This window comes from Argopecten irradians, chromosome 10, assembly GCF_041381155.1.
Source record: "Argopecten irradians isolate NY chromosome 10, Ai_NY, whole genome shotgun sequence".
In the NCBI taxonomy this organism is placed as follows: domain Eukaryota; kingdom Metazoa; phylum Mollusca; class Bivalvia; order Pectinida; family Pectinidae; genus Argopecten; species Argopecten irradians.
This window is the reverse complement of record NC_091143.1, coordinates 6,470,760-6,494,240: the sequence shown is the minus strand read 5'-3', so window position 1 is coordinate 6,494,240 and position 23,481 is coordinate 6,470,760. Positions and strand designations below refer to the sequence as shown.

General features: G+C 35.8%; 1 protein-coding gene across 1 annotated transcript; it reads left to right on the top strand.

Moving 5' to 3' along the window:
- Window positions 1-1,178: 1,178 nt before the first annotated feature.
- On the top strand, window positions 1,179-22,175 carry LOC138332993 (amiloride-sensitive sodium channel subunit beta-2-like). The gene is made up of 11 exons (XM_069281082.1): window positions 1,179-1,320; window positions 4,756-5,228; window positions 6,443-6,782; window positions 8,610-8,716; window positions 14,186-14,349; window positions 15,740-15,956; window positions 17,164-17,230; window positions 17,438-17,495; window positions 17,950-18,017; window positions 20,971-21,049; window positions 21,287-22,175. The coding sequence occupies exons 1-11, from the start codon at window positions 1,295-1,297 to the stop codon at window positions 21,527-21,529; spliced, it is 1,842 nt and encodes a 613-aa protein (XP_069137183.1). The 5' UTR covers window positions 1,179-1,294; the 3' UTR covers window positions 21,530-22,175.
- Window positions 22,176-23,481: the final 1,306 nt, after the last annotated feature.

Sequence of the window (23,481 nt, the reverse complement as noted above, 5' to 3'; positions counted from 1 at the left end):
GTCTGTGTGATTCTAATATGATAGAAATGGACATTAGTGGATTAAAAGTCCCATCATGTGTTAAATTGAGTAAACAGTACAGTCTATTGAATTATGATTCCTATTGAAAACAACAATCAATATTATCTGACTACCTCCCAATCGCCGTGACAACCATGACGTTTCTGATTCGGGCGTTAGGTAAACGGTCTCGTTATTGGACAGCTGTAATAAAAGGAGATTGTTATCCTGCCTAAACTAGTCCAATAACTGTTTTTTGTATATTTGTTCAGTAATGGACAGAGATTATATATTGTTAGTAACGCAACGCCAGGGGGTTTCAAGCATAAAGTAATTAAATATAGTGAAAGATAATGTGGAGGCTTAATTACAGACAGCAGTTTAATAAAAATGATCATAAAATGGATGGAGTTGCGTACCATTGTCATAAAAACCATTGAATTACTTTTAGTTCTCTGGGATCATTTTTTGTCAGTTTTGCAATTCAAGGGCTAATTTTTATAACGACTAAAATTAAAACAATGACGATATGGATGGTATCTGGGATCATTTGATTGTCACTATCTCTTTCTTTACAAAACGCATGAAGAGGTGAAAGACCAACAAAAAATGGACTGTTGTTCAATTTCTACAATGCTGTCCTTCTAAAATAATGTTTGATGGACAGAGATAATTGTTTGCGAAATAGGTACATGCATCTGCAAATGGTTTTGGTACTATTTGTAAATCATCGTATTTTTAATATTGTGTATCTACTTTTACATATGTTCTCAATGATAGCTGCATTTTACTTAAATTTAACCGAAACACAATTCATCAATCCGTTTGTGTACCTTGCAGTGCCAGACGACGGTCCTTTTGTGGATAAATAAGTCCGAATAACAATGCGTTATAATTATAATAATTAAAAAAAGAATAATTACACTGAAATAGTACCGGTGGTTTAATTGCATAATTAGGCACAACGGAAGTGTCACTACATGGTAATCATGAATTGGTCTTTACAATTCGATATAGTCCTTCTTTATCGGGTTACCTATATTACAACAAAATAAATTGATTAATTTATCAAAGGATATGCGGTATTGAGATGTTGATGATTAATTTCGGTTAAATTAATTCTATAATAGGTGTATTGAATGACCAGTGATTCTATGTTTACCGATGAGGAGCCGATATTGACGTTTCCTCTGTGTTGACTGGCCACGAGTTGGTACTAGGATAATCAATCGGACGATACTGATGGATTTATCTTCACATTAAATTGTTGTAGGATTTCTTGAGGAACTGAGACATGATGCTGAACAAGAACCGTGTGAGGTAAGTCATTTCTCTATAAGAAAGAACTTTCTAACAAATAGGTGATTTCTCGCTCCGGCTTCAGGGTGTATAGTTAATTTTCCTATCATCATTGGTAGGTATTACTTACGTTTTGAATTACCATTGGTTCATTTATTTACAAATGAAGTTTGCTGTTCTTATCGTCAACAATGTCCTGGTATAGGAGGTACTTTTAATATCTACCATAACTGGTGCCTTGTTCTTTTTTCATAATTTGAACGTCCACTACCTTTCCGAAAAGGCTTTTAAATTGGAAGTGTAAAACACGATTGGTTATTTTGTACAGAGGCATAAGTTATCACTTACCTTTAATACTATACTTTCATCATTTTGTGAACAATTGAATTAAAATAGATTAAATCATAGTTTTATTAATCCGGGTCGTCTTATGTTTCCCGCAGTCTTCTTTACTGTCATGTGCTGCGCCAGACGCCAAAACGGTAGAATTAATCTTTTTTCGTTCACGTAGTTTCGTCAGCATTTGTTATGATGTTATAAACTCAATATATACAGCATTTTCATCTATTATTATCGTTATGGAGAAACTTGAGATATTTTTGTTTTGGAAAGTAGGTGTTCATAGCTCTTTCCTTAGAAATGTGCTCTATCCCTAAAACATCTTCTTAATCTTTAATATTTGAGTTATGTCCTAAAATGTTTCCTTTTGTCAATCATTCATCATTTACTGAACTGTTATTTATAAGGTATTGTTTTCATTAGTCTTTGTACCAGAGTTTGAAATCGTTTCCTTGTTTGAACGTTATCTTTTAAACAGTTCCTTCATTATTCACTGTAGCATACTATCAAATTCATATTGTGTTTCATATAATACAAAAATGTCAATGTAGTAATTTAGTTATTGGAATGATCTATGTATGTTTTTTTTGTCCTTTTTGTCCTCCAAATCCATCAAATTTTTTTCGAACCGGTAATTTAATGAATAAATTGTTGAATTTCATATATCGAGTGCATCCTTTATACAATAGGCATATTAGTTGTGTAATTACAGTTTCAGATACTATGATAACCGTCCAAAAGGTGCAGAAATTATGAAAATGAAGTGAAAATTTTGTCTTTTCATAAACCATAGAACGCATCATTGAACAAATTTTCCTTTAAACATGAATCTATCAGAGGTACCAACATTTTCCCAATAAACATTAAGTTTCTTAAAGATTGCGCTTTATTGTTTCTAAGACAAAAATATGGGCAAACTGGCAAAATTTACTAATTCGAATAGTATATGCAAATGACAGATGATTACCTTGGCAACTACAGCTACAAAATTAGAAAACTTCATTTCCAATGAACCAGGAATGTGCCAAACATGTCAATACAACACGTTTTAAAATTTCTTAAAACATAGCTTTAAAATCTATGAATATGGGGATCAAAACAGAGCCAAAACCATATATAGTCCTTTCTCATTAAACAATGGTGATGAACAAAACATATTATAAAATTGGTTTGGTCTAACAAGATAATCGTCATACATCCAGCTTAATCAGGTAAGGACGGTATCTGGCAGTGTGTAAAATAAAACACAAATATCAATTTAATTTTAATGGAATTATTTTGATAGTAATCATATAAAATATTTGAGGTTCTACAAAAGTAAAAATAAATGCTATTTAAACTTTACTAAAATTTAATTTTAAAATGTGACACGTGCGTTGATAACGGACATGTAAATGTGACGTAACACAGATGTCTTATCAATACTTGTAGTTCAAAAGCTCTGATGTATTAGACTCAGATGAATAGAAAAACATAACAAGTATGTTGCTCTCATTCTACATGGCCTTTACCATGCATACCGCAGCCTCCCAAACACAACGATATTCATTCACCGCAACACACCGCATACATTGGAGGCAGCCATTAAATGACTGTTAATGGGGCGTAAAGCCAACCGTTTATTACATTCGATTTTTTAAATATAGAATCCAAATACGTACCCCTAAATTTACTAACATTTTGATAATTTCAATACTAAGTATGCATTTGTTTTAATTTTACAAATTTTCCAAAGTACAAAAAAGAGCATGGAATGAGTTATGGCAGTACTACCAAACTATCATATTTACAGTGAGTACTTATGGTCAAAACATAAAGCCAGGTTGTGGTCTACATTTCCAATTGACATTTATAAGTGTTATTAGTAATTGCAAAGTGAATTCTGCAGGTATACTTCCATCTAAACATACCAATGGCATAAAACATTAATTTAACATTGCATAAATTCTCTGTAGTAAGAAATGTTTATAATGCATCATTCAAGTTTGTCCGTCCATTTGAATGACATTTACAGCTTAGTTCATCACATCTTATGGAATTTAATAGATACCCGAACAAAAAATAGGATGTCAAATATTTCGCTCAGTCAAAACTGTAAGGGTCTTGTTATCTCTTCGCAAACTTCACATTTAATTAGACACATAAAAGAAGATTAATCTTATTATCAAAGCCTAGAAATGGTATAGTGTGGATACACGTAACGGGTATATAACACACAAAATGGACGAAATATCTACAGTATATCAGTAACACAATACTGCAATTGGTTAATGGGTGCTGTTTTAATGAAGTGAGTTTAACATTAGATTGACCCTGGGATGGAGGATTTCACCTGTTATTGTCCATTACCCCTTCATCAATCAGTGCTGTGTACGCCTTGTGTATTGACGCATAATTGATATTTGCTGTATCTACACACAAAAGCATCATAAATAAAACAAATAAGAACAATTCAGTATCACAAACTAATGTAATACTATCAAAAGGGGCGTTAATAACTGAATTAGACATGGCTCGGGTTTCGGAGACACCCTACTGATTCTATTAACACCATATTATCTATACTTCCCCAGTTATTCTGCGATGATTAATAGCAATAGCATTTATGGAATTTGTTATTGAGGGTATATTGTGAAACTCTCCTGAGTCCTAGGAACGGAAGCAGTATCTAACGGTTTAAATGAGTCCAGGTAACTGTGATAAAGTGCGGCTGACCTGTTAGTAAATTGTGACGTAGTTAGAGCGATAATGATAGGTACATCGGTAATAGATATTGATGGGCATTATCTCCTCATCATGATCTGACCAATCGACGACATGCCAGGACCATTAGGCACGAATGAGATATCCATATTATATGTCTGTTTAAATAAAAGTTTAACAAAAGCCGACGAGATCGAAACCTTTTAACATGACGGAAAAAAACCCGATTTGTTTCATTTGTTTTCTTTCTTTTCTTTATACGACACGATGTTTAAATATTACTTGAACTTAAATGATACGTTTAGCATATGATGCAGTCATATTCATCTCGAAGTGACGTGTATTCAACATCAGCTTCTTAAGGTCATTTTGATTTTAACTTTGAACAATGAAAATACCCACTGTTTTCCCCAGGACCGTTATGCCCCCGCCGGAGGTGAACGAAACAGACCCCATGCCTAAAGAAGCTACTAAAAATGGAAAACAGGCCGGTCTTGACCCTCCGGCGACAGATTCTATGACAATTCACGAAAGGTTTGATATTTTTATGAACGAAACAAGCTTCACCGCATTGACAAGAATCCACAAGGCGAACTCAATCATCAAAAGAATAATCTGGTTTGTTGTCCTTGTCGCAATGCTGTCTTGGCTCGGCATCCAATGTTACTGGCTTTTGGATAAGTACTTCAAACACCCAGTGGACGTGAAAATAGAGCTGGTGTCGTCTACACCCATGGAGTTTCCCAGCGTTACAATCTGTAACAGGAATCCACTCCGAAGGAGTATGATAGACCAATCGCCATTCCGGACCATGCAGGACGATTTCCTAAAGGTGAAACGAGACGACAGCCTGTACGATAAAGCTTGGGAAATGATGTTCAACACCGGTAAGTAAACAGTTCAGGACTTTTCGTCAGTTTCGTAAAGGCAATCAAAAAGATTTACACCAAATGAAAGCTCTAGCAAATGTTTTTATGACGCTCTTTTGTGCTCATGTGTGCCCTTTGAAAATAATGCGAAAATTATATCAATGAAATTGATACATTTTATGAAAATATTCTATATGTTAAAATGGATGTTGTACAACCGCTTCAACTGAGGTAACTCCAGATGATTTACCTATTGTCCTTATAATTATTTAAATTCACATTGCCATAACTGGTCTATTAAATGTACATACTACGGAAAGTCAGCAATGAGACTAGACCCACATATCAGTCTTTGCATATTACAGAGTTGGCTTTCTTGCGGGTAGGTATCGATTGTTACGTCATTATTTTGTGAGCGCAATTCACGTCATTTTCTCCGAAAAGTATGAAGTAACGCTCGCAAAAAAATGACTTCACAATCAGTACCTACCCGCAAGTGCAGATAACTCTGTAATATGCAAATCTGGAATTCTATGTGCAGTATCACTTCTATTATTTTACTTTGTAAAAAGCAGGAATGCATAAACCATGTTACGCTCGTGTTACTCAAGGAATAATGCTGTAAACGTTGTTGTTTTGGTTTCACTGAATTTTAGCAATAATATTGATAAATTCGCATAATCACCATAATAGCGATATCAACAATACACAAAAATACAAATGGTTCAATTGTGTTTAAGCGCCGTATTTCTGGAGCTCAGATATGATTACCCCTAATTATATGTAATTATGTAAGTACCCAGTTATTGATGAAACAAAGGGATGGCTGCAACCTTGCTCATTCACAAGCCTCTTAGATGTTAAAATGGAATTTTAGGTAGAGCATTGGGTGGTTGTGTTACCTAACATAAATTTAGGAATCAATCTTTAAGTGGTGATAATATCACATGTGTTACTGCCAAACTACCATTTCATTACCGGCCCAACACCAGTTCATAATGGCCCTGATCGTTTTTTCAGTCAGTTCTATCAATTTGATATTGATAATTATTTTAATTATTGATAATTAAACTAAAAAACCTTCATAAAACGGCATGTCTGTTTTCGCTTAGTTTTTAGATATGTCAAAATGTGTAATCTTTGGTTTACTAAAAACTGTTATTTCAAATATGAGCTCGCAAAATTATGTATTATGAACATTCATGAAGTTTTTGTGCTTGTCCTTTGCTCAGGAACAAGTGATTGGAATTCATCAACATCCACGGTACCAACAGTTACTGAACCAGCGTCAGGATCCGGTACAACATGGGCCAATATTGGGACGACAGAGAATGCAAACTCAGCCGCCGTACTTGCAAGGATGAAGGAAAATAATTTCAATGTGTGGGACGCTTTGTCTGATCACCAGACGGCCAACGCCTTCTACAAAACCAAGTCCTCCGATATCATCAACACTCTGTCGTACGCTGGGTTCGCGGCCGGTATTGAGGAGAGCGAACTGGAGCAGTACGGACATCAGATTGAGGACCTCCTGATGTCATGTACATACGGCGGGTATCCGTGCTCTGTCAAGTAAGATGGCATAGTATCATATTCAGTCTGTTATATATCATAGTATCATATTCAGTCTATTATATATCATAGTATCATATTCAGTCTATTATATATCATAGTATCATATTCAGTCTATTATATATCATAGTATCATATTCAGTCTATTATATATCATAGTATCATATTCAGTCTATTATATATCATAGTATCATATTCAGTCTATTATATATCATAGTATCATATTCAGTCTATTATATATCATAGTATCATATTCAGTCTATTATATATCATAGTATCATATTCAGTCCAGTAAGATAGCAAAGTATCATATTCAGTCGAGTAAGATAGCATAATATAATTTTCAGTCAGTTATGTAGCATAGTATCATACTAAGTCGAGTTAGATAGCATAGTATCTTATTCAGTCAAGTAAGATGGCATAGTGTCATATTCAGTTAATTATATAACATATTATTATATTTTGTCAAGATCATATTAAGTCAAGTAAGATAGCATAGTACCATATTCAATCAAGTATACCATATTCAGTTGAGTTAGATAGCATATTCATATTCATATTCATAGTCAAATAAGACAAAATAATCATGTTCAGTCAAGTAAGATAACATAAAATCATATTCAATCGAGTAAAATAGATTAGTATCATATTCAGTCGAGTAAGATAGCAAAGTATCATATTCAGTTGAGTAAGATAGCATATTCATATTCTGTCGAGTAAGATGTAATTATCATATTCAGTCGAGTAATATAGAATAATCATATTCAGTCAAGTAAGATAGCATAGTCATATTCAGTCAAGTAAGTTATAATAGTATAATATTCAGAAAAGTAAGATATAATATCAAGTAAATTTTTAGAATATTTAAATATAATTATCATATCCGGTCAAGTTGTTGATAGGATAACATCATATTTACTCATGAATGACACACATTAAGGAGTAATATGTAGTAAATTAGGCATTAATGATATGATTTACGAAAATGAACTTCAAAAAACATAAAATAAAAAATGAAAGCACTGTTTTGATGGAAAACGTCTGAACATTGGTGAATTAAGTTTTGAAGGTTACCGGGTTATATGTTTTATTTTTGTAACAGATCTTTTGACACGAAATATGATGTTTGATTAAACAAAACAAGTTCAGCATACCTCAAATACGATATGATTAAGAAGAATCCAATTATAATAATTATAGTAAAAAAAGACCAATCACAAAATAAAAACTACATAATATTATGGTTAATGCAATATATTTATGTTATCTAAGAATAAAGTAATCCAATCTCGATGGAAAAACAATTTTGAAAAACTTTTAAAAAAAAAGAAGAAGAGCTATTTTTGATAGTGAATTAACTGATTAAGGTGGAATATTTAGGAGTTTTTACCATTTACTATGTTTTTGTATATATACTATAACTGCGAAACACCAACGGCGTCCACATCAGTAATAGCATATTGTTAAAATGGTTTAGTTGTATTCTATTTCAACATAAGTGTACTTTCTATCGCATATCTGACCAATCATACGTCGTATACCTTATTTGAACTGACCAATCCTACATCGTATACCTTATTTGAACTGACCAATCATACATCGTATACCTTATTTGAACTGACCAATCATACGTCGTATACTTTATTTGAACTGACCAATCATACATCGTATACCTTATTTGAACTGACCAATCATACATCGTATACCTTATTTGAACTGACCAATCATACGTCGTATACCTTATTTGAACTGACCAATTATACATCGTATACCTTATTTGAACTGACCAATCCAACATCATACATCTTCTTTGAACCTTTTCTCCAGGAATTTTACCTACACACATAATTCAAAGTACGGCAACTGTTACACGTTTAACCACCATAAGAACAACCAGACATCAGCGACTAGCATGTATCCAGGACCACTCATGGGTAAGTCCTCTTTACTGTTTGTTTGATTAATTAACGTCCTATCAACAGCTATGGTCATGTAAGGACGGCCTCCCATGTATGCGATGTGTTGCGTGTATGTTGTTCGAGGTGAGTGTACTGGGAGACTGCGGTATGTTCGTGTTGTGTCTTCTTGTATAGTGGAACTGTTGCCCGTTTTATAGTGCTATATCACTGAAGCATGCCGCCGAAGACACCAAGCAACACACCCCACCCGGTCACTGCGGTATGTTCGTGTTGTGTCTTCTTGTATAGTGGAACTGTTGCCCGTTTTATAGTGCTATATCACTGAAGCATGCCGCCGAAGACACCAAGCAACACACCCCACCCGGTCACATTATACTGACAACGGGCGAACCAGTCGTCCCACTCCCTGTATGCTGAACGCTTAGCAGGAGCAGAAACTACCACTTTTATAGACTTTGGTGTGTCTCGGCCAGGGGACAGAACCCAGAGCCTTCCTCACAGGGGCGAACGCTCAACTCAAGGCCAAAAGTGAGGCGGTGCCAAGGGAGGCATTAGGAAAGATAAAGTCAGTTAGGAAGAAGAGAAAAGATAAGATCCTAAATTTAGTCGCCTTTTACGATCATGCAATAGGGGCAGCAGGTACAATTCTAACGCCCTACCTGCAGGGGACCTAAATCTCAATATGATTTTCCTAATTCATATCATGGTTATCTAGGAATAATTACCTGTCAGAAAACATTTTTACTTTTGAAATTCATAATTAGCCAGCCAGTGAGCGGCCGGGTTAAAATTCTATCCTGGGCTCAATCTTGTATACACAGGGGCCATTTCGAAGGGCTTTTTTATTTAGTTGGTTGTTCCCATTATAGACATTAAAGTGATCGCCATGGGATAATTGAAATATAGGGATAAAATGGTGACTGCAGAACAACGAATCATATCAAATAAAAGGATGTGTAATGTTAAATAAATACTTACGTGTTTAACTGTTTAGTACTATAAACATTTACACAATTGATTATTTCCAGAAGAAATATTTGAATATGTGTCGTGTTGATTTCCTATCTTTAAATTAGCTTTGATGGTGGCATCATAGAATGGCCAGGAATTGCTGCATACATTAACAAGAGGCCCATGGGCCTTAACGGTCATCTGACTCATGGCACAAAACAACAAAGTCACAGTATAAAGTATTGGTTAACGATTAATATAAACAATACAAGGAACTCCTTAGTTGAATATGTAAGTTTCTGAAAAAGGTAAATGTCATTTGTTGAACAAACTTGGTAGCCCTTCATCCAAATATGGTCGAAACCCATTCAAGGATTAATATAAGGAGGAGTCAGATTTTAAAGCCATTTTAGCAAAGCTCCCATTTTGGACCTCGGTCATACTATCCCCATGGGTCTTACCTCGGTCCTTTATAAAATATGATTGTCCATACCTAAAGTTCCCCCTTCTGAATCAATTAAAACCCCTATAGACCAATTTTCATTGAGATCGGAGACTGAAACCTTAAAACAGGAAGTGGGCCAGCGGCCATCTTGGAATACCAAAATCTTTACGAAAATGTTTGCATGTTGTTCGGCATCAATTAAAACCCCTATAGACCAATTTTCATTGAGATCGGAGACTGAAACCTTAAAACAGGAAGTGGGCCAGCGACCATCTTGGAATACCAAAATCTTTACGAAAATGTTTGCATGTTGTTCAGCATCAATTAAAACCCCTATAGACCAATTTTCATTGAGATCGGAGACTGAAACCTTAAAACAGGAAGTGGGCCAGCGGCCATCTTGGAATACCAAAATCTTTACGAAAATGTTTGCATGTTGTTCGGCATCAATTAAAACCCCTATAGACCAATTTTCATTGAGATCGGAGACTGAGACCTTAAAACAGGAAGTGGGCCAGCGGCCATCTTGGAATACCAAAATCTTTACGAAAATGTTTGCATGTTGTTCGGCATCAATTAAAACCCCTATAGACCAATTTTTATTGAGATCGGAGACTGAAACCTTAAAACAGGAAGTGAGCCAGCTAAAATTAAGAAAATTTGCCCTTTTGGGGCCCCACCCCTCAGTTCCTAGGGTTCAGACCAGACTCATTTATATAAAATATAATTGTGTTTCCCCAATGATGCTTCACACCAAATATGGATAAAATTCATCCAAGGATGGAGGAGGAGTAGGACTTTAAAGCTAAAATTAAGAAAATTTCCCCATTTGGGGCCCCACCCCTCAGCCCCTAAGGGTCGGATCAGGCTCATTTGTAATATGATTGTCCTTCCCCAATGATGTTTCACATCAAATATGGATGAAATCCATCCAAGGATGAAGGAGGAGTAGGATTTTAAAGCTAAAATTAAGAAAATTTGCCCATTTGGGGCCCCACCCCTCAGCCCCTAGGGGTTGGACCACGCTCATTTACATCAAATATGATTATCCTTCCCCAATAATGTTTTACACTAAATATAGATGAAATCCATTCAAGGATGAAGGAGGAGTAGGATTTTAAAGCTAAAATTAAGAAAATTTGCCCTTTGGGGGCCCCACCCCTCAGCCCCTAGGGGTTGGACCACGCTCATTTATATAAAATATGATTGTCCGTCCCAAATTATGTTTCACACCAAATATGGATGAAATCCATCCAAGGATGAAGGAGAAGTAGGATTTTAAAGCTAAAATTAAGAAAATTTGCCTTTTTGGGGCCCTACCCCTCAGCCCCTAGGGGTCGGACCAGGCTCATTTATATAAAATATGATTGTCCATCCCAAATGATGTTTCACACCAAATATGGATGAAATCCATCCAAGGATGAAGTAGGAGTAGGTTTTTAAAGCTAAAATTAAGAAAATTTGCCCTTTTGAGGCCCCACCATTCAGCCCCTAGGGGTCGGACCAAGCTCATTTATATAAAATATGATTGTCCTTCATCAATAATGTTTCACACCAAATATGGATGAAATCCATCCAAGGATGAAGGAGGAGTAGGATTTTAAAGCTTAAAATAAGAAAATTCGCCCTTTTGGGGCCCCACCCCTCAGCCCCTAGGGGTCACACCTATCTCAAATATATAAAATATGAATGTCCTTACCTAATGATGTTTCACACTAAATATGGATGAAATCCATCCAAGGATGAAGGAGGAGTAGGATTTTAAAGCTAAAATAAGAAAATTTGCCCTTTTGGGGCCCCACCCCTCAGCCCCTAGGGGTCGGACCAGGCTCATTTATATAAAATATGATTGTCCTTCCCCAATGAAGTTTCACACCAAATATGGATGAAATCCATCCAAGGATGAAGGAGGAGTAGGATTTTAAAGCTTAAAATAAGAAAATTTGCCCTTTTGGTGCCCCACCCCTCAGCCCCTAGGGGTCGGACCAGGCTCATTTATATAAAATATGATTGTCCTTCCCTAATGATGCTTCAAACCAAATATGGATGAAATCCATCAAAGGATGAAGGAGGAGTAGGCTTTTGTATAAATAGTCTTACGCACGACGCACGGCGCACGGCGCACGGCGGACGGCGCACGACGACGGACGAAACACGATGACAATAGGTCATCCTGACCTTCGGTCAGATGACCTAACAAGTAACAATTACTCTACCAACACTCAATGTTTCTTGTTAGCGAGGTTTTTACACAAAATGTGTTCACGCAAACAATAAAATTATCGTTAAATTATATATGTATATAACACATATTTTTTTTCTTTTCGATTTTTGAAGGGTATCTTTATTTGAGATCGGATCTCCTTACATACGAAATACTAGAAATATACATGTGAGTGTTTAATATATAAATAAGTCAAGCGGTAATGTGGAGGAGTCACTATCACACTAGAACATGGTAGCTTTACGAGGTTAATATGAATGACGGGCATCAATGCGAGAAGTTTATCAACGCTTATCCTTCCGATACACACGATCTGATATCACATTACATACTGTACTGGTATTGACTTTTGTTACGACACACTGACTTAATACTCACAAAGATGTGGAGCTACATTATTGTCCTTCAGTGAATACCTACAACAGAACCTTACTATGGATATGTCCTGCTAAATGTTTATCTACCATGTACCTGTCGAACCCGGTCCTATAAACACACTAATAGAACCTGCCAAACCTGATATGTACTCAACAGATATACACACAAAGCTTCCAAGAAAATCAATACAAAAATGACATTTTATATTTATTTGGTCAGAGCTTCATCAGATCGAAAAAGCATTTCATTAATTGTCCGTTGAACTCTTGAACGGAATCGACATATTTACACAGTGGACTAGGGCCTGTGAAGAACCGTGCACCGTAATTGATGTCAACAGTAATAGCGAACATTTCCTGATAATCACTGATATGTCCGTTTGTGTAATGTCTTTAAATAAATACCATGTTTTGTTAGAAACTCTACACGCCCCATTGATTATATGATTACTGCCTTAATGAGTTTTACCATATTTAATTAAATCATGAAGGTAGAGAAGGCTCTGTCATTGAATATCTTACAAACAACATTATGCATGGAACTGACAGCATAGGTATTGCTGGAATATTAGCATGTAAGAAAGGCGAAGTAAAGTTGTAACAATCTCTTCAGAATATTTTCTCTCGTCTTTCTTGCATTTCAAACACGATTGACCAAAGCAGTAAATCGAGGTTTGGCCTTTTGTATAGCTGGTTATAAAGATATAATTACAATTAGGCTGTTTTAAAATGTTGTGATTTAGACTTAAAAGATAAAATTACAATAAGGCAGTTTTAAAATGTCGCGATTTTTTTCATAATGGTATATACCTATACCATCAATTCAATTTCTTATACAACAGATTTTTACAACTATATAACTATCCCACAAAACCCGGAAAATAACCTACTAATAGCGATAAGCATTCCACTGCACTATCGCGGTCGACGATACTCATCGTTACAATATCTGTCTGATTATAATAAATTTGACAATTTTCATTTCAAAACAAGTCTTCGAAGAATAAAATTCGCGCATTACAAACTCGAAAGGAAATCCCTATCAATAAATATAAGGTAGATTGTTATTCGCGGAGACACGAAATGAAGTTGGTTCACGGTAGATAATGGGGAATTACTATGAACCTACATTTTTACCGTACATTTTATACATTTTGTAATTGATTTTTATTGGTTCTTTTTGAAAGCCTGAAGATCAATGTTTGCAGATTCCTTAGATAATATTTATATAATTTTCCGTAGCTTTTAAGAAAGTTTATGTTATTTTACATCTTCATAAATTTGTGACGTTAGACCACAGAACAAATTGACCTCAAGGTTGTGTTACACTGCACGTATTCGAAAACAAAATAAAACCTTCGTTTTATTTGTCCTATTTTACCTTCCTTTAAGTTTGAAGTGGTTTAATTCATCAATGCAAAATGAGACGAAAATCAATAAAAGAAACAATAAATTTTCGTTAAAGCCGTTCATGATGACTATTACAGGCCTAGTACTGGAGTTTAACGTGGAACAGGACGAGTACGTGGAGGCCCTAGCACCGGAAGCTGGACTGCGTGTCCACGTCCACGAGAGGGGATCGTACCCGATACCGGATGATGACGGCTTCTACATCGCCCCAGGGTTCCTCACGTCCGTGGGGTTACAGGAGGTAAATAGATAAACGGAAAGAATTTCAATCTTATGAGGATTTTTTTAATGAGCAAGGTAATGTTGATTTGACAGGTATATTCTATTACGAACAATTTCCCCAAATACCTGTCATACTTTGTAAACTAAATAGATCATACAAACAAAATAATTGGAGGAGCCTGTTCACTGAAGACTTCTATGTGTAATTGATGAGGAAGATAATGTAGAAATTGCCTTTATTGTGTTCTTAATCATCACTAAGGTTACAGTATTCAGTAACTTTCATGAAACGAGTCGTAAAAAAGAATATTTTCATTATATGAAACTTTTCGATAAATAACATGATTCTCCTTTTTCGGAAACAATTCTTTTTTTGTTTTTGTAATGAAATTATCATACCACTATAATTAACTTTTCTTTGTTTTCATACCAAATTTGGCTTTCTGATTGGCCAATACTTTTTTTGTATACCACTATGAAAAAAAATCATCCGAGAATGGCGCGAAACCCCGACGTTATCGTGACGTCACAATAGAGACATTGACGTTGCGTATTGATTTGGTTAAAAAAATCCCTTGAAAAACTACTGTAATGTTATATTTAAACATACTTCATTTTATCAAATAGAGTATAAAATTAATTATAAGTGTTGATATCACCATTTTTTTTTATTTTATCGGGTTATGAAAAAAAAATTATTTGCAAACTTTTGTGAAAATCCGCTACGCGGATTCACACAGTTTGCAAACAATTTTTTTTTTCATAACCCGATAAAATTAAAAAAAAAAGAGACATCAATGCTTAATTGAATTAAACATAGAAACAATGAAAGGCCCATTGCCTTTCCGAAACAAAGAAATAATATTATAGTAAAAAACATTAATTAGGTAAGAAAATTTATATCGATGACCTATGACGAGGCTACAGCACCAACAAATGCAAGCTTTTTTTCGTAATCTTTTTGAAAAGTGAAGATTCGTTTCGCTGTTTTGCTGTCTAGCGCGATCATAATCAACTAACGCGCGGTAATTATGACAACGGCGGGAAACATAATACGACCCGCGTTTCAGAATGTGTTGATAAGTGTAGTATAAACGGAACGCTAATAACTTTTGTGACTCTACAAACTTATCAATCTTGTTTTACATTCCAATTAAGAGTCGGAAAGGCAGTGTGTTTTTAAGTATAGCCGAAAAATAATAGTAGTTCATTTGTTCAATCAGTGGAACATTTCATGACGAAATAACCATTTGACGAAGTCTATAAAACATATTTTATGCATTGGTCAATATATCAGATGATGGTTGGCAAAACACAAAGATAGAGATAAACATCTTGGTACACCTATGTATATATTTAACACTACATGATAATTCCATTGTAATTTTGTTGAAATGTTTGAATTCCAGATTCGGATCACCCGCCTTCCCCCGCCACACGCAGGGTGTGCTGAAAAGGGTGTGAAAACGGACTACTACAGAGAGAAATTCGACACGATATACACCAAACAACCATGCCTCAAATCGTGTTACCAAGACAACGTCATGGATGTGTGCAAATGTGCTGTGCCCTATTACATAATTCCGGAGGGGGCGATCACGTGCGACGTGTCTAACGACACTGTCAGTATGTAGTACTTATAAACAAGAGGCCTATGGGCTTTAACGGTCATCTGACTCATGACCTAGTGGTCTGAGCAGCCTCATTGATATGAAATATGATTTGCCCTTTCCAAACAAATTTGGTTGCCATTCATCCGACGATGAAGGAGTTGGATTTTAAATCTTAAATTAAGGAAAGTTCGTTCCACTTTCGGGGCCATGCTCATCCGCCTCTAGGGGTTTGACCTTACTCGTTTATATAAAATATGATTGTCCTTCTCCAATGATGTCTCACACCAAATATGTATGTAATCAACTCAAGGGTTAAGGAGGAGTAGGCTTTTGTATAAATAGTCTTACGCACGGCACACGGCAACATTAGGGCATCCTGGCCTAAAAATCCAACAAAAACCTGTTGTTGAAGTCAACATATTAAAGACAATTATAACATATATTCATGCACAAGAACACAGGACATTACAAGTATTAGGCTATTAATACTGTACATCATTTGTCATTTCCTAACATGTCCTCAGAGAAAATTAATCATGTGATTGTCTGTTATGTAAAAAATATACGATTTTAAGAGTTCATGTATAGAATTCAAGATCTATCCCGGTCTTAGTTTTTACTTCCATACTTTGTTTGTTTGATTAATTAACGTCCTATTAACAGCTATGGTCATGCAAGGACGGCCTCCCATATATGCGGTGTGTTGCGTGTATGTTGTGCGAGGTGCGTGTTTTGAGAGACTGCGGTATATTCATGTTGTGTCTTCTTGTATTGTGGAACTGTTGCTCTTTTTATAGTGCTATATCACTGAAGCATCCCGCCGAAGACACCGAGCAACACAACCCATCCGGTCACATTATACTGACAACGGGCGAACCAGTCGTCCCACTCCCAGTTTGCTGAGCGCTAAGCAGGAGAAGAAACTACCACTTTTATAGACTTGGGTGTGTCTCGGCCAGGGGACAGAACCCAGAGCCTTCCTCACAGGGGCGAACGCTCAACCCAAGGCCAAAAGTGATGCGGTGCCAAGGGAGGCATTAGAAAAGATAAAGTCAGTTAAGAAGAAGAGAAAAGATTCTAAATTTAGTCGCCTTTTACGATCATGCAATAGGGGCAGCAGGTACAGTTCTAACGCCCTACCTGCAGGGCTGATTTACTTTCATAGCTAAAACGCAGTAAACACTTTGATTTCTGAAGTTTTAATTTGTATATTTTTACAGCTGATTGTCTTGGAGATTCCATGTGCAACATGGCCATTTGTGGCGATAAATGTCCTGATCCATGCAGGTATTATTTTGTATAATGTATTTCTTAGAGAACACTAATAATTCAATAAATAAATGAAATAAATAAATAAACAAATATATATATATACACATATATATATTAATAATGATAATGTTCACGGTTTATACCTTTGAAATCATTTGTGTGATTTACAATATGTACTTTACCTGTAAGTAACACACAATACAATCTTTCTTTCTATTGCAGTGAGAAGAAGTATCAATCCTACATCTCCATGGCGGCCTGGCCCTCTAATCAATACTCAGTAAGTATTATGACATACCACCTTCCCTTCTGGAAAAAGGAGTCTCTCTCAGCACACAGGACAATTCAAATAAAATGAAAGCAGATACAATCCAGAGATAAAGTGTCCTTCAATTTTGAAAATGACTTGAAAATTATTATTCCTTTAATTCATAGAAATTATTATTCCTTGAGTTCATAAAAATTATTATGCCTTAAATACGCTTGAATTACAGAAAATTTGAACCTTCACATCATTATCATTTTCTTGTTTACTCATTTTCAAATTTTGGTTTACGTCGCCCCCTTTTATCAATAATATAGATAACTTGATATAAGTCTAACTTCAGAGCTGTTAGATATCTGTCTGTTTCTGAACAATCAGTTGATTGTATCGTTACACGTAGATACAAACGTTTGGCAACATGATACTTCACTTTATAAATTTATGTTTATCATACATTTTATGTTCTTAGCAAAGCCTTGATAGTCGCCTGATGAAGTCCTCGGTAGATTTCATGGAAGAGGATAAACTCAGGAGTCGGTAAATATATACTTTATTAACCAGTAAAACTTGAAGTGAAGTCAATCTGATTACTTTGTTTGTTTGTTTGTTTGTTTGATTAATTAACGTCCTATTAACAGCTATGGTCATGTAAGGACGGCCTCCCATGTATGCAGTGTGTTGCGTGTATCTTAAGAGGCCCAGAGGGCCTGTATGGCTCACCTGTTTTTTTGTTAGTAATGATCACAAGACTCTGACAATTAGAAAAATCAGCAAAATTTACTTCCAAAGTTTAATTTTGAATCACAACCATACAATGATGTTATTGATACCATACAAATATGCTATCCAATACATAGGTTCAGAGACAAAGTAATTTATATGAAAGTAGTAGCCTAATTGACCTTTTTGACCTCGCATCTACATGTATTGCCGTCTAAGGTCCCGGGGGTCAGCCCCATCATTTGTACAATTTCAAATCCCAACCCTATAAGGATGCTACCTTTGCATTATAAGTGCTCTTCCATTCTTAGTTGCAGAGAAGTCGTTTATATGGAAATAGCTAAATTAACCCCTTTTGACCCCACCCTTCAGGCCCCCGGGGGGTCAGCCCCATCATTTGCAAAATTTTGAATCCAAACCCTATAAGGATGTAACCATTGCATTATGAGCGTAATCCCATGTTAAGTTGAAGAGAAAAAGTCATTTATATAGAAAATGACCACTTTTGACCCCGCCCCTCAGGCCCCCGGGGTGTCAGCCCTATCATTTGCACAATTTTGAATCCTCACCCTATAAGGATGCTACTATTGCATTATGGGTACTATACCATGCTTAGTTTCAGAGAAGAAGTCGTTTATATGAAAATAGCCAAATTGGCCCCTTTTGACCCCGCCCGTCAGGCCCCGGGAGGTCAGCCCCATCATTTGTACAATTTTGAATCCCCACCCTATAAGGATGCTACCATTGCATTATGGGTGCTATCCCATGCTTGGTTTCAGAGAAGTCGTTTATATGGAAATAGCCAAATTGACCCCTTTTGACCCCGCCCCTCAGGCTCCCTGGGGGTCAGCCCCATCATTTGTACAATTTTGAATCCCCACCCTATAACGATACTACCATTGCATTATGAGTGCTATCTCTTGCTTAGTTTCAGAGAAGAAATAGCCAAATTAGATGAGTATGTCGAAAGGACTAGCGTGCGTGTGCTTAACTTATTCATTATTTGTTCTGCGATAACCATGACAACAGTAGTACCTTATTTGCTCAATTTTAAGTGTGAGCAGAATGTCCAAAGTCAATATTTTAGATAGGGTTATAATTTATGGTGTTGTTTTTCGTGTCGATCTAAACCATCATTTAATGGCGGCTTCTATCAATGTAGTAAGTAGGGCTAGGCGAAATTCATCAAGGACAACCTTGGTTAAAGAAAGTTTTCTTTAGAATTATTGACTAACTTATAAGGTATATATATGAAACACTTATGACAACGTTGTACGCATACAAGAGATCCCAGAGGGATCTTGGCGCCCACCGAAGAATGATCTATGTCTGACAATGGAAAGATGGATCTTTTCTCTACTTTTTAAACTTTTTCAAACATACTACTCAAAATAATTGAGACAGATTGCTTCAGTACTTTTTGAGAAATAGCAGTAACAAACTTCAACTATCAAAATCCAAGATGGCTCCATGGCGGCCATCTTGTCGATCAAACGGCCCCAAATCGCAATATACACAACTACGGCCCAGCCCTAGGGGAACCTACATGAGAAATTTGAGAATGATCCATTCAATACTTTCTGAGAAATAGCGATAACAAACTTTAACTATCAAAATCCAAGATGGCGGCCTGGCGGCCATCTTGTTCACCGATTGCTACAAAAATGCAATATGCACAACTAGGTCCCTAGGGGAACCTACATATTAAATTAGGGAACGATTCCTTCAGCACTTTCTGAGAAATAACGATAACAAACCTTAACTACCAAAATCCAAGATGGCTGCCTGGCGACCATCTTGTTCACCGATCAGTCTTAAAACGCCATATGTATAACTAGGGCCCTAGGGGAACCTACGTATGAAATTTGAGAAAGATCCCTTCAGTACTGTCTGAGAAATAGCGATAACAAACTTTAACTATCAAAATCCAAGATGGCTGCCTGGCGGACATCTTGTTCACCGATCAGTCCCAAAATGCAATATGCACAACGAGGGCCCTAGGGGAACCTTCATATAAATTTGAGACAGATCCCTTCTGTACTTTCTGAGAAATAACGATAACAAACCTTGAATATCAAAATCCAAGATGGCTGCCTGACGACCATCTTGTTGACTGATCGGTCCCAAAACGCAATATGCACAACTAGGTCCCTAAGGGAACCTACATATGAAATTTGACACAGATCCCTTCATTTCTTTGTGAGAAATAGCGATAACAAACTTTAAGTATCAAAATCCAAGATGGCGGCCTGGCGGCCATCTTGTTCACCGATTGGTCCAAAAATGCAATATGCACAACTAGGGCCATAGGAGAACCTATATATTAAATTTGAGAAAGATCCCTTCAGCACTTTCTGAGATATAGTGATAACAAACCTTAACTATCAAAATCCAAGATGGCGGCCTGGCGGCCATATTGTTGGCCGATTGGTCAAAAAATACAATATGCACAACTAGGGGCCTAGGGGAACCTACATATGAACTTTGAGACAGATCCCGTCAGTACTTTCTGAGAAATAGCGATAACAAGCATTGTTAACGGACGGACGGACGGACGGCGGCGGACCACGGACAAAAAGCGATTTGAATAGCCCACCATCTGATGATGGTGGGCTAAAAATCTGAACTAAAACACGTTTTTTCATATCTCTTAAATAGGCAAAGGTATCAACTTATATAGTCTTCTCATTTCATAGTTTAGGTAATAATGAATCAATGGTTATTACAAACCTGGTTCAATAATTTTAATTCCTATTTCACCTTTAACTAGGTCAAACAATGTTGCGAAAATGGAAATGTTCTTCAAGGAGCTGGTCTACGAAAAGATTGAACAGCAAAAAGGCTACGAGGTCAGTGAAAGCAATCTTTTAATATATCATGAAAGTGAAAATGAGCCAACAATATACCGGTACTGGCAAACAAGTTTGACATCGTCAATGTTTCATTATTCTTTGCTTTCACTAATATTTATATTTTCTGAACATTGAGCATGTATTGTTTTTCTCTTCACATACTAAACAGCAGCTGTGCCTATACAATATTATTTTTACCTTTTACCGTCAAACTAATGTTTCTGCTTAATTTAGTCCCAGAACTTGATTTCTGACATCGGAGGGCAGCTGGGTCTTTGGCTCGGGTTGTCCGCCATTACAATAGGCGAGCTTGTGGAGTTCTTTGCTGCCATCTTCAAAGCCGTCACAGCTAAGGCGGTCCGTCGTAGGACGTACGATAGCGAGCCGGTCAAGAAGTTCCAGAAATTGGCCTGTCAGGTAGGGCGGAAGAGGCGAACCGTCAGCGACACCATGCGTGTCGAATCTCTAACAGATTGATCGGGACATTTTGTAAGGATTTTCTGTCCTTAATATCACTTATGTGTTGCCTGTATAATTTGTTTGTGATTGTTTGACTGTGCAATGTTTACATCTGTTTTGTATATTCTATAGTATAGATGTTTGTCATTTTGATGCAAAAGGTTTTTTATATATATATTTGTATTATACATAAGTATAAACAAGAATACAAGTTAAAATGTTGACATTGGTATCAACGGCGCGGGCGTCTAATTAAAAAAAAATGTTGAAACGTAATCTGTTGAAGGTCTTTGTTTTTGAAAAAACTAAAGTGGGTTGATTTATATTTTGTAAATATATACTAATTGCTTGTATTTTCTGTACTACTGAATGATATATCTTTATACTCAAAACTTTTATAAATAGTTTTACACTCGTAATAAATAATTCATCAACAATTTGGTCGTGACCGTAAAATACAGTTGTATATAATTCTATATGTCTGGTAATGACGCAAAATTACGTGAAAGATTAACGTTGGATATTCTTAATACACATCATCCGACAACATTTATCTCTATAAAGGAATTATTATTATTGGTACCTTTATAGATATACACTGTGCATATTCAAATGTTTTATCATATAAGAATTAGTGTAAAACTGCAATAAAGCTTGAACAATACCTGTTGTTATTGTGTTACTATGTAATATATAAGAATAGTCAGTTTCTATGAATATATCGATGTATATACTCTGAAGACATCTTTGTGCTGATTGAATTTTACAGTTCTTATGTATAATGCCATTAAGATCCGAATATCATGTACGTTTCACATCCGTATATCAGTTTGAAATAACACCACTTAAGCTTTCACATGGTAATACAAGTAAAGTGCAACTCTTGATCTGTCGTACTTATTTCCGTTCCACCTGTAAAGATTTGGTATTTTCTACATGTAACAACAAATACATGTTCAATGATCAATAAAAAAAAACTTTGAATGAATTTCTTTCATTGAACTCTTTAAATAACCATATTTTACATTTCTTGTTCAATGCTTTATCATACTTGTGTGTAATTACATTTAAATGATTCACCACCCCACGCTAATTTGAGATCATGACCAACATCAGGATCCGAACTATCTTGATACAAACTCTTCATTTCTCATTTCATAAATACACTGTAATGCATTGCGCCTTCTATTGCAAAGACGATCAATGAATACAATGTCATACATTCAGTAAACACATTAAGAAACGTCGAAGAAAAAGGAATATAAATATAACTGTGTAGAATTGTTCCTTGTTTTCATGGATGCTAATGAACCACAAAAAAACAACAACAACAAAACCAAACAAACAAAAAACTGATAAAGGTTTTAAACACTCTTCAAAGCACAAGGACATCCAATAACAGTTGTTTGTTTGTTTGCGTTTTACGGTCCATCGACAACTAAGGTCATTTAGGGCCAAACTACAAGTCATAAATAAATATCCGGATTTAAACAATGATTACATCTAAAAGATCAGGATAAGAAAAAGGCAAGTAAGATTTGTATGGGATAAAATAGTTTTGGATAAAATACATGAGAAAACTCATGCACAATGTTGATGAAACGATGAAATGTAGAGTTGATACGATGATAAGATGAGAAAACGTTCATATTTTGTTTAAAATACCGATTTCTTTGAAATTGAATTGAAAATACGATTATGTCTCACGACATGGAACAAAGTGTACATGCCGAAGACATCGTATTACTTATCTCGTATGTTTTTAAATCAAAACATTGCACTAAAATATGCTGCATTGTGAGAAGAGAATCACAAACATGGCATGTAGGAGGATACTCCCCTCTCAATATATAGGAATATGTAAAATATGTGTTTGTCCAGTTCGGAGCCGAGAAAGAACTGTGGTTTTTTCGACTGGACAGTTTGAATTAAGTGTAGGTTGTATTTTAAACAGTTTATTGTTTGTTTCG